A 13642-nucleotide genomic window follows, 5' to 3' on the forward strand; every position below is an offset into this window, starting at 1 on the left:
GCACAAAGAACAAAGTTACATTGTCACTCAGTTCTATAAAAACACAAACAATTGAGTATTACTCAAAATATGTAGTTTTATATTGGAGAAGGGACAATAACGTCAAGCCACAAGATATCATGAGATAAAATGGATGCAAGATTGTGCTTAGTAAAATGATCTTGATATTATTCCTTGTGTTTACATTAGCAACAGAAAAAATGGGTGAGTGCTGGTGCGACATCTCTCTTTGATAAAAGCAGTACTACAGCAAAACTAGACACCTGATCAGGCATGATGTAGAAACTAAAATCCCCTATAGAAAATGAATAGTTAACAAATGAAACTGAGTTCTTAACTTTAATGCTTATTTAAGATGCAAATCACAATTAAAGATGCAAAACTACATGAAGCCACCATGTTCCGAACAGGAAGTGAGCATGGGAACACTTAGACTCTGGCTCCAATTGACTTTTTATTGAATAACCGTCAAAAATCTCTCTGTATCTGTTGGAGTGAGTCTCATCATTTTGGCAATAACATTATCAAATTAACCCGCTCAACATGATCCTGGTGTTTTTAATTCACTATTTGTCTGTAAATAAATTCCTATTCCTAAAAAGGAACTCAGCTAAATTCACTTCTATAACTCCTAGCCTTTTGAGCTTCATTCGACTGGAGCCAAATATTATGGGTGACGTCACATCTTAGTCCACTCAGTCTTTACCTGAGACAAGTTCCCATTGTATAGTACAGTAAATACCAACTTAGTGCAACTTAATGCTTCCTCTCCACCTTCCATAGGATTAAGGGCAGTATTAACTTCCCCTTCCCTTGGTGTGAGGCCTTGGCCACAGAACCACAGCTGGGCCATAGAAAGCAGCAGATAGGATTGAAACTGCGGGGAGCACTTAGAATGGAGCATCTAACAGTGACACACAAGCCAGCCTGCCTGACCAAGGACTAATATTCAGATTGTCAAACATGAGGTTGGCAACAGCAGATTTTCAGAGCAACGAGGGAAGTGGCTAATCTGCTGCCAAATATAACAAAAATCCATCTGTTTCCTTAGATTACCTGCCAGGATTCAATTGAACTGCCCCATATCTACCCCCCAGAAAGATTTCCAAGTGGCAAAGAGTCAACTAATCACCCAGCAACCGTTTCACAAGAACTCCCACTACACACACCGTACTCATTCATATATAGTAGAAATAATGATAACAACCAACTAGCTGTAGGGACCATATACAGATATATGGACAAAATGATAATCATATCTACAGTTATCAAGCCACATATCTTGTTTTACTAAAAAATTTGTCATTCTTTTGCACAAAATATTTATAGGCTTTCTTAAGATTTGCCATTTTAGTTTGATTTGGCAAATGATTATTTCACCCCTGGAATTAACTTAAAAACCACTTCATGATGTCACAAGGTGGAGCTTTGAAGATGTAGGGAGACTAATAATAAAGGGTTACTCAAATGTGTGAAGGAAAGAAAACATAACTAAAGGCATGTTTTTGATGAACAGCATTTTAACCTGGCTTAAAGCTCACAAAAGTTGATTTTGCAAAATATAGGACCTTTAACACTAAAATTTAATATTGATGCTACAAGTAAATTGGTAGAGTGCTGTTAAAGAGCATGTCACTTGAGCTTGTTTTGGTAAACGCTTTGCTAATGGCGGCTGTCCAAACTTGTCTCTGCTGTGTGTGTGAATGCTTGCTCGTCTCTTCTGTCACTTCCCTTTATTCAACCTGACACAAATACATTTATTTTAGCTGCAATCAGCACTTACCGGACGACTGACATAGTTAAGCAAACTCACATCACAGCTCCTCTCATACAACAGACCTCTCCCTTGGGAACACTCTACAAACCTACACATCACTGCCAGGGGCTATGGGTTACTGCCCCCAAGGTTAGCCCCTGTCTCCACTACAGCAAAACACATTCTAACCAGCTCTGTGTCCTCCACTAACCCTGAGACTATAAATGTTGAAGTATCGCAAACCACATCTCAAGAAGCAAGCCTGCTCACTCTCACTATCACCACATTATTTACAGTCCCATACACAGCAAAAGCCTAGATTTCTCCAAACCAGACAAGCCTCCTGCTTTTTATCCTTTTGTAAAGGGGTCAAAACCAATGGATGTTTTTTTCCAGGACTGCTTCAAGGCTTTATGCAATGTCCCTTACCTGACAATTCATACACTTGCTCAAGGATAAAATAGGTTGAATTCAAATTGAATTCTCATTACAATATTCAATCATGTCTACTGAATATAACAAATGTGTTACAGAAAGAATTGACGATTTACGAATATTGTTATTTATTGACATTCCTAAAATGTTAATAACATTTTATGCATTACATACACAGATAACAGTAAAATTAATGGTGGGTGTGTTAACAGTTAGTTAGATATTTGTTAAAAGCTTTTTGAAACACTGTTTTGCCCATGACTCAGATTGGGAGGTGGACTGTACTGAAACTGCAGTCAGCTGTCTGCGTCTCTGTCTTTCTCAGGGCCATAATAATAGCCTGTCCACTGCTAACAATAGAGAGGTAATAGATACCCTTCCTATTGTGGGCCTAGGCTGCACTGCTCCTTCCTGCCCCAATTTATCATCACAACACGTCACAGGTACAGTAGCTGGTCAAGTTAACTGTAGACAATAGACATGGTCAAGCAAAATATTACAATTATTTATATTTCTATGGTGGATTTGGATTCAAAGAGGAAAATCAAAAAGAGCTTAACATACATGGATTCTATACAATATGTTATTATTTGTTGTAATAAATAGAACGGATAACAGTATTAAACAGAGTAATAATAGTTACATATGTAATCCCACTTAACCTGGAATAATTTCTGATTAAACTTTTTGCAATACACAGGGACAAGGTACAGATGGACAGCGATACGTTGCAGATTCTAGAGTATATTCCATTGGGTATTATAGTTTGGAAATATATATTTCATATTTTGCTTCCACCCTGTTAGCTGTTTTTGAAGCCAATCATAATCCAGTAATTGTTTCCATACATGTCTCTGCAGAATGTACTGTATGAAACAGTAAGCTGATGTTGTGCTTTCGATAAGTCTGCAATACTCAGAGCTTCTGAAACAAGCCCATGAGGAGTGGAGAAGGTTATTCTGCCAAGCATTAGACAAACACACTTATATAGGGCTATAAGGCCTCGAGAGATCACCATCAGCACATTCAGTAAAATAAGTCCATGTAGTGGAGCTGCAGAAGCAGAGAAATTAAGTTGAACTCTTTGCCACTCAACAGCTGTCTGGCAGCAGACAGATCTGTGATTGTGGTTGCTGTAAAATCCCAAACCAGACGCTGGTCCACTGGCTGTCCAAGCAGCGCCCACCGCATGACAAGACCAGCTTTCCCATATGGGAAAGCTGGTCAGTGGGAAAAAATATTCTACTAATATTCTGCTACTTCTCACAGTAATAATAATAATAACAATAATAATAATAATAATAATAATAATAATAATAATAATAATAATAATAATAATAATAATAATATACACGTGAGCTCATCAACATTATTCTATTCAAGGTCTATTATTTAAAAAAAATAGACCTTGATAAATTGAGTAGGGATAGGAATCTTTCAATATCAAAAAACAAAAAACAAACAAACAAACAAAAAAAATACTACAACAACAATGAATCTAATGCAATTTTGTTTTTTGTTTGCTTGAAATGTGTGGCATATAACTGATTCTATAGTTTCAGGATAGTAACAGGATGCTTTATTATAAGAATTGGCATTTTTTCATCTTCATCATGTGTAGTTATTATTAGACATTTTAATTTAAAATTGTCATTAATTGATCGTAAATCTTTTGGAGAAACAATGGATGCAGTGGGAAGGGCAAGTGTTTATTATTATTTCAGATTGTTAACATTTATATGATAGAGACTCTTCATCCCTCTAAAATGGTACATATTAAAATGTTTCTTTGAAATTGTTTCACCCTTGTAAGATGCAGCTATACATAAAAAAAAATAAAAATACACAGATATGCAACATAATATGTTATTTTAGTTCGAGGCAAAGAATGACCAGATCGTTTGAAAGTGTTGTACAACTTGTCTTTTGCTTTTTAAATGTTGTCTATACAGCAGTTACAATCAACTAAATTATGGAAATAACTAACAGAATAAACATACCAGCTTGAGCACTGATATAGTTTCACATTTTACAGCATGTCTCCTCTTATGGGACTGAAACCCAAATGCCCACAGCCCAACCCCCGCGGCCCTCTCACAGGCCATGTGTTAAAACACATCCATCTCCATGGCGATGGGCAGTAACTCAGCGGGACGGTGATATTAAGGGATTACATGGTGATCCTGCATCAGACATCAGCTCTCTGAGTCTGCTCACCACAATCACATAACAGTACAAACACACCTTTTTGTTTTTCATACAGCTGTAGTCATGACCAAAGCAATATTTTATAAAGTCAAAATGAATCCAAAATGCCGTCAATGCTGCATGCATTTTGCATACTGTACAGGTTTACTTCACGTTTTAGGACACACAACCCATTAATATGCACAAAAGCAGTGACTTGATGTAAAGAGCATTGCATTGAAAGCTTGCATAAAGCCACCTCCAGCCCTGGGCACAGTGAGCATGGGTCTGCATTTTCTATACAATGCGTTACACTGGTGTGGACTTATATAAGGACCCTGCCTGGCTGCATTAATGACGTCAGGGCAGCGGCTGCTCTTTATCCTCCACTATTTGTGTCAGTTGGTCTCTTCTTTAATCTAGCCCACCACTGGTTAGTACATGTATGAGACACAAAGAGCTATAATGCTACTAAAGGTTTAGGATGGATATGGAAGAACCATACACAGAGGTCTAAGAACAATATGGGCCATAAGAGTCACAAGGGAAATTATCTAAACAAAAACATAAATCATTGCCATTTAAAATTGGGTTGGCTTCCACAGTTATGTGTGCACATCATGAACTGTAGGGATGCCAATGAATACAGGACTTAATCAATAATAAAACTTAATGCTACAAGGATCAAGATTTGAGGTTTAATTAATTAGTCCATTGTGCAAAATGTTATGTGTTGTTATCACTGAATACAGTGAGAACATTAAATAATTACATGACTATACTTTACTATATTGTTTCATCGCACAATTTGAGCAAAAGAGTTACATAAGCAAATGTAAAGTTTCATTACATAATCCCACTGTCTCTGTTGTACAATGCAGATAATGTGAGTTTCATTGATGGCTGCTAGCATTACAGAGCGTTTGTTTGGAGGTTTTGAAGCCATACAAAGGCGTTATGCATTAGAAAGGCCGGCTCCTAGGCAGCGTGCATGCGTTTGAGTCACCAGCCTGCACCTGCTTCCACCAGCTGAGACTTGAATGAGCAGAAATACACAAATATAAACACACAGAGAAGGAGAGATTAGAGAGAGCACTGTGTAAACTACAGACGGTAAAAATATCAACTCGTAAACAGAGCCAGGCTTCTGAGGCGGTGATAAAAAGCTAGCAAGATTTTAAAATGAGGTTTACATTTCTGGACGTCTTTGCTTTTCAATCATGTTTCATTTCTTTTGAGTTGTCTCTTTGGACCACCACCAGGTAGAGGACTGTGTGTTATCAATGTCACATTTTCACTGGTGTTTGCTGTTTGCTTTTTCAGTTTGTGTAAAACATTAACTAACTCTGAGAGTAAATCATCAGGTTGCTTTTCCAAAGTCATACAAAAATAATCGGGGGTCTTGTTCAAATAATACAAACATCCATGGCAAATTAAGGATATAAAGCATAGATTCTGCCCATGGCTTTTCACATACCCATGGTAACCACTACACAAGCACAATGACATCAAACACAATGAATTATCCAGAGAAACCGCTACCTGAAAGACCAATACTTGAATAACGCACACATGCACATGCACAACTGACAAGACAAGACTAACAGTTCATTTAGAGCTACTTGCTATTGGGCTTGATATAGTTTCCCAATAACTGCTATACAACTATGATACTTTCTGAAAATAAAACATGGTTTGTGAAATATTAACATTTGCATATTGGAAAATCATATTTACAGTAAGCTATCTTGTTTGGGAGGCAGTGGCTCAGTGTTAGACTTAGACTTAGCCTCCAGTGTCTGTGTAAATTGGTGTATGAATGAGTCTGTGTGGACAACAGACGGAAAGCAACACCACCGTGGGCTATAAAACACACACTGGCCATCCAAATAAACAAATAATGAATTTAAATCAAGCCAATCAAGTAAAAAGTCTATTCTTACAGAGGTAATAAAAAGTATACTACCATGACATAACCAGTCGTAGTTCCTGTGACTTCTATAATATTTTTCTACTGTCATGTTCCACCAAGGGCATTTAAAACTGTACAGCCAGGGCCAAGAAAATCCCTTCAAACGTAATTTAAATGAGAGAATCAAATGAATGCTGATGAATGCAGATGTTATTTAAAACAAAGCTGCAGAGACAATAGGTGTGATGCTATGCAGGAGCAGCCCAAAGGAGACAGCAGACTGATTGTTCTGTCATATCTGAACTGATAGAATCACTACTGTCCCTCCTTCACTCCTGTCTGATGTTCTGCTGCTGTCCCAAACACATCGCAAATGGACAGTCAACCAGGCAAAATGAGTAAAAGGTAATGATTTCATTTATTACATCACTTAAAACACATTTTATGTGTTTTATGTACAATTTATACAACTCAAAGGAAATGTGAATAGTCAATAGACAAATGATAGCCTGTCACATGGAATAGACTCCACATTCATTAACACAGTACAACATGGATGTACACAGATTACATAATGTATATCATTTAAACAGCAGCCTTTGTGTTCTAACTAGCTTCTCTGTCCAGCTGAGCCAAACTACTTGACAACAGGCCAAACTCCCATAACCAAAACACATTGTTACTTTAATTAGCATGGTGATGTATTCATTTGGCATGTGTTCTGCTTTATCCCCCCCCCCTCCCCCTCTGTCTCCCTCTCCCTAGGGGGAAGTGATGGGGGAGGGGATCTCCTGAACTCTCATGACAGAATCTGCTCTTTGCATGAGAAGGCAACATTGAGTGAGCGAGCATGAGAATAAAAGGAAAAGCAGTCAAAGAGAGAGAGAGAGAGAGAGAGAGAGAGAGAGAGAGAGAGAGAGTATGAATACTGTATGTTGGAGCATCACACAGCATTTCATAACAGTTGTGCTATTGTGTATCACAGCACTGGACACTTTTTGACTTTTTGTTGTTGTGCAGTTGTCCGAGCAGATTTAGCAATTCATTTAATTTATTTATTTTGAAACTTGCATGTGGGCTGTTTACTCTGTAATTAAATTAGATAACTTTTATATTATACCTGAGATGGGCCGCATTTTGCAATGGCATTCAACATCATCATATCATATTACAGTGTGGATCAAATGTATAGATGTATTTACTTATAGTACACTGTTAAGTTGGCAATACGTACTTTGACTTTGACACAATGTAAATTTATACTTTTAATATCATCTAGTGCGTCAACAAAATTTCCTACCAATTCACTCGTAAACTGTATCCCAAAATAAGCACTGAATTTGGTTTCAGTTCAAGCAAAGTTTTTTCTATAGTCTTGTTTTCTGTTGGTGAGTAACTTTTAAGGACATCCAAATCACACTTATAGTTGATTGTTGTTATATACAAAATAGCCAATGCATGCCTGTATTTGTCCCCCCTCTCTCTCTCTCTGAGGAGCAGAGATCCTATAGCCTCCAGGGAGGAAGGGCTGCTCTGTTTCTCTGACCCCAGCTGGTACATTGAGCTCCTGTACATTAGATAAATGACCAGGAAGGGGGTGAGGTGGGCTGGGCAATGTGTGAATGTATGTTTGATGGGGGTGGGGGGTATGTAGTGAGAGGAAATGGAATATAATCAATCACAGCTAATTGTAGGTCAATGCTCTTAATGTTGAGAACACAGACACACCATCTACACATTGCACTGTAACTGGACATGAGCTAAGTGAAAATGGTATAGACCATTAGTTTTCATTTCAAAACATGGTGACAATACAAAGTGGAGAACTTATAAATCGAAACACATTTTTAGGCAAATTCGCAAACTATAGGATATTACAAATTTTAAATTACCTTGTAATGTCTGTTGCTTTGAATGTAATAAGGCAAATGATGTGAGAGCTAAGATGTCAGTCATAAACTCTTACAGATAATTATACATGTGATTATATAATGTACATATGTACGGTGAAGGATATAGAATGATATATTATATCAATTACAGGATAATACTAACACTCATTATTGTGGAAGAGCACAATAAAGTGGAAAGCTGAAACAGTAAAGTTTCCAGTAATGCTTCTTAACATTCATGTTCGCAATAAATAGCAACATATTTCACTTTTTTACTTTTGTAGGCTAAAAAGATGGTGGGGTCTAAATAAAAGGACTTCTGCTGTATGGTTGGAACAATATCTACAGCAAGTGTTGCAATAAGCCTGGACAAAATGGCACAGTACAATTTTTATGTGATGCTGGATATCAGACCTAAGGAGTACTGGGTCTGCGTCTAATATAATTTGGGCCTGAATGAAGTTAAACAGCAAACATAAAATTCCACAAAATTATAATCCAATAAAATCTACCCACGTTAATTATGTTTACCTTTTAATAAAAATGTAACAAAAAACAAAATGTTTGCAGACAGGACAATAAAGAAACAACTAAGTTCAACCAGCTCAACCTTTGGATTTTATACTGGTACCAAGTAGAACAGTGGTTATGATAATCCCCAGGACTGACAAAGTCACTTCTTGCTATTTAAATCAGGCATTGCCCTAAAACAGCCCCTCTCAGACAGTAGATTAAGTCTTCCTCTGTTTAAGAATGTCATAGGGTGTAGTTAGAGTGCATTTAAGTGGTAACAGACATGACAGGGACTCGGCTTAATGACAGTGCCCCTGTTGACCCTTACCCTCTGGAGTGCAGGAGAAACACAGGGGCACAGGGGGGAGAAGTGACGCCCTAGGCCTCTCTATGGGTTAGCCCTTAACAGGGAGCTGAGGGCAGCCAGAGGGAGTCCAGGCTATGGGGGCTGGGGTCTGCACCGTCATTACTGTACTATAGAGGAGAGTCACTGAGGCGTGAAAGCCAAGCTGCCTGATAAAAACCCGACATGTTATTTAAACTGTCCAACCTGTGTCTTAGTACACTCAAAACAATGAAATGTTGACCTCAAATAAATACATTATTATTCCTTATCCAAATATTTTTGTGGTTCCAAATTAAATAATTTAGATTTTAAATTAACTTTAGAAAACATATACATAAAGAAAGTTAATAGAGAAAGGTTGCTTTCTGTGTTCTGTAAGGTCTAATTTATATAACTGGATTCTTTGCAGAATTCACAGCTAAGAATTCAAAATACAGATGTTTTGATATGGTGCATAATTAATAGTTGTAAAGACTGGGTGAGTCAACATGAAACAAAAAATGGGACAAAGTTTATTAAGTTTCAGAGCATCTCTATAGAGGTCTAAACTACACGGTTAGCAGGTTTTTTACAGGGTAAAACATAATCATTCATACACAGGAAATTAAGTTGCAGTGCATTGCGATTTGCTAATTGCAACAATTATTAACAATAATTAGGATTTGTGATTGTGACATATGTTGCAGTCCTATTTACCATACACAATATATGTAAGAGCAAATGAAAGTGAAGCAATCAATTTTACAATAATTGACTTAATTACTTAATAACTGACTTTGCAAAATCAGCTTTTAAGAGCCTTTACCCACTCATAATAATTCATGCATGTTTTAAATATTCTTTATTCACTTGCAATCAAAACGTGAAGCTCCAAAAAGTCACGCGGGATACAATAGTATTGTGTAACTATTTGGACAAAAAAAGTGAAAATGTAGCTAGCCATACGGAGTGCCGACAGCATGGTCAAACAACTATGTTATGATGATATTTACAGTGACACATTGTAAAGGGGCAGGCAGAAATCAGTACTATCATTTTCAAACAGAAGTCAGGGGACTTATTATTTTTATTAAGTGGTTTAGACCAAAATTTTAATTCGCTACATTGCAAAATGGAAATCTTGGAAAACCACTATACTAATGAGTTGTTTTAGCAATATATCTGAAAAGGAATATATTATTGGTACTATACAAATTAATGATTAGGAATTGCTAGATATTGTCACACACAAACACACAAAAGCTAATTTACATGCAAGTCAGCAGCACTGTTTCTTTCTCTGTGGCACCTCAGCTAGATGACAGCAAGTTGGCAAGCCCCGCAGCTGGAGGCTTCTCTTTTTGTCCTCTTTTCCTTCATCCCTCTATCTCTCAAGGATTCCCTCTATTATATTATTACACATGTTAGACTGGTCACTTTCCCTGAAAAAGTTATGCAAGCCTGCCAAACTATTACTAAAAGCATAGATCGTGAATTCTGAATCAAGAGAAACTGACTACAAAGAACATTCAAACTGATGGAAAAATGCAGTATGCTGTCAAAGTTTCTGGAGCTCAGATGATTTATTGCAACAACTGGCTTAACCTTATTTGGGGTATCAATGGGAAACATCTCAAAGAATACATTTACTGGTATATATATCATCATCACTGAATATAACACGCTTTCTTATTGTGTAGCCCAAGTATGTACTATGTAGGGCTGTTAGTGCAGTGTGGGTGTTGTTTCTGAGACTACTGGAGATGCTATGAACCAGTGACAAGTTAATCCGCTGCAGCTGTACCTGTGCCAACCCTGAGAATCTCAACGCCGCTTTAGGATGTTATGAATCATGCACAAAGATATGGGGATTACGGTTTCGATGACTCATCGCGAGTCACCTATAGACAAAAGTCCACAAATATGTGCTTTATCTATTAAGAAATAAGCCACCTATAGATACAGTGTGTATAAACTCAAGAAAAAGCATGCAGGCAATGTTCAGTAATTACAAGCTCTTATTGAACAACAGTGTGGCAGCTGGCTCCCAACTCTTTGTCTTTTATCAGCGGTTACAACCCGGCAATGAGATAAATCCCCAGGTAACCACCACAAACACGACAGTACCCAGACTTAAAAGACAAGGTCTCATAGAATACAAGCTATTTTGTCAGTGACTTTGTATGCTTTCATTTTTCGTAATATTAACCACTTAACACCCAGATATAGAAAAAAAGACCACAATTTTCATTCAGGTTGTACCATGGAAAAGACAGCCTCCACCACATGCTCAGCTGTGACAAGGATTTGACATCACTGTGAGACTAAAGAGTGACTAAAACTGACAATCCCGTTACCCCAGAGCAAAGGAAAAGTAGGAAAAATAACTGAAGGATTGGGAGGAGAGGGATGTGGAGCTCTCAAATGGGTAGGGAAACAGTGGAAATGGCCTGGATGATTCACACAGTGTGCACCGCAGCAGCTGAGGTAGCCATGTCTTGGAGTCCATGAGTCATGTTTATGATGCACCAACATTACATAGGGATTAATGCACAACTTTTGCCCCACAGGAATTTGATTTAAATGAAAATAGCGGGAAAAAAAGGACTAATACACTGCCATCAATATTATTTGCAGACATTTGGAATTGCTCAAGCATTAGTTTCTGTGAGAAACATAGCTTATTATATGCCAATGTGAAATAATATGAAAAAGCTCTTTAACTTAAAACAGAGAATTAGAGCCACATTCACGGTCTGTGAGTATGCAAATGTATCCATCCTTTTCATTGAAGACGGAGAGTTACAAGAAGATATTTAAGGCCACTACCCTTAAATCCATGATCCCTACTCATTAGTGTAGCATTCGTCAGTGGGTTGGATCCATGTTTTAATACATCAACAGTGCACTACCTGACTATAAGTAGGACAATATTACTGTGCGTAATACTTGGTAATAAAGTGGTTCACACCAAGCATAAAACCCGATGGAGGCGGAACACTTCGGTCCACCTTAAAACTCAGCCCTACAGTGGACAGCGCCGTGGTGCTGAACTGCTCCGAGCGACATCTGTACACAGAGGAGCAGGGCACAACCACACGGCTCCGTCCACCTATCGGCCCCGAGTTAACGTAGAAATCACGCACACGCACGTACCCACACCCTGCATGCGGCAGCACTACAAAGGACACCTTAAATGATCTCGCCAGTGTCATATTGTGTAATCTCGGTGACGTTCAGTGGGGAAAGGTTAAGCAATTTGGCGTGCTTTTTACGTGAAAATGGCGCCCGTTGCTGCTAACCCACCCCATTATACTGCCCTACAACCAACTGGGGAAAGAGAGTTGAGTGTTTTGCCCAACGTAAATGTCGCATAATGACATACATTGCATGTTATTTCTGTTTTGTCAAAGAGTAGTTAATATTCCACTGCAAAGCAGTAGAAACCTCGCTCTAACCTTGTCACAGCGGCTAGCATCCAGTAGGTACTTAGAGGTTGGATGTCAAGAGGCACCAGTTCCCAACATGGGCACGATTAAACACATTCACACCGTTGACAGTCACCCAAAAGCCCTCGGTTCTTACTTTAACATTGACTGTTCCTTCGCTTCCTCCTTCTTCTGTCGGTCTATGACGCCGAGGATGATCTTCCTCTCCTCCTCCGTGAGGTGGCTGAGGTCCGGCATCTCCGGCATGGCGCCTGCCGCTGAGGCAGCAGCGGCAGCGGGACCAGGGCCAGGGCCGCCCCGGGGCCCGTGTGGAGCAGACATCTTTTACACACGCTTGCTACAAAACGAGAAAAATACTATCAAAGTTGCAGCAGAATTGGGGAAGACAATTCAGTGTATATAGTTTGCACTGGGGGCATGACATCTTCCTTATAGGATGCACACAAGCCAGCCCGTGCTGCATAAATCATCAAAATGTGTTTATGGGGTTGTCAGATGGTTTCACCGCAGAGGATTTCGCATTATTTAAGCTGTTGCAGGTTGATACTCTACATTTACACATCAAACTACGCCTCAACAAATGGACTGAAAGCAATAGCAGGGTGCACAGGCTGCAGGTTACAACCTTCAGGTATATTCCCAACACAAACATCCAGCGGCCAGTGGTAGGATTAAAAATAGGTCTTGCCTTTTATTTTGCAGTCATGTTAAATCCTGTCTAACCCATCGCTGCCATCCTTTAGAAAGGGTTTCCTCGCATGGTGGGAATAAAAGATGCCCCGTCCGCCCTTGTTTTGTTTTGGAGTCCTTAACCCTCCTCTTCCACTCTGGTTAGCTCGCTTTCCTCCAGGTTCGTAATTCTTGGTGATTTCTTAAATGCACAAAAATGGATGCAATGAGAGAGAGGGGAGAGAGGGGAGAGAGAGGAAAAAATCCAGATAGGAAGAAGGGGAGGAGCTCTGGAAACACGTAGAAGAATAAACGGGAGCTGGTGAAGGGGAGAGGACGCGCTGGCTGTTCATTGACAGCAGGCGCATAGCAGCCGCAAAACACGGACTGGAGGGCCGCGCGTGCAGCTGGAGTGAACTACACTGTTACAGGAAAAGCATCATCCATATTTCATTAGAGGATCACGAGCGCCATGAAAGGACCAATATAAAGTGGCAAGATAAA

General features: G+C 38.9%; 1 protein-coding gene across 3 annotated transcripts in view; it reads right to left on the reverse strand.

Annotated features, from left to right (window-relative positions):
* The window catches only part of rims2a (regulating synaptic membrane exocytosis 2a), a 97589-nt gene extending 84799 nt beyond the window's left edge, over positions 1-12790 (reverse strand). For all 3 annotated transcript variants that reach the window (XM_055163239.1, XM_055163238.1, XM_055163237.1), the window contains exon 1: positions 12606-12790. In XM_055163239.1, the coding sequence (XP_055019214.1) occupies positions 12606-12790 (185 nt within the window). The remainder of the gene's footprint in view (positions 1-12605) is intronic.
* Between the last annotated feature and the right edge of the window lie 852 nt (positions 12791-13642).

Source organism: Boleophthalmus pectinirostris, unplaced genomic scaffold, assembly GCF_026225935.1.
Source record: "Boleophthalmus pectinirostris isolate CB_2022bp ecotype Guang Dong unplaced genomic scaffold, ASM2622593v1 HiC_scaffold_6, whole genome shotgun sequence".
Taxonomy (NCBI): domain Eukaryota; kingdom Metazoa; phylum Chordata; class Actinopteri; order Gobiiformes; family Gobiidae; genus Boleophthalmus; species Boleophthalmus pectinirostris.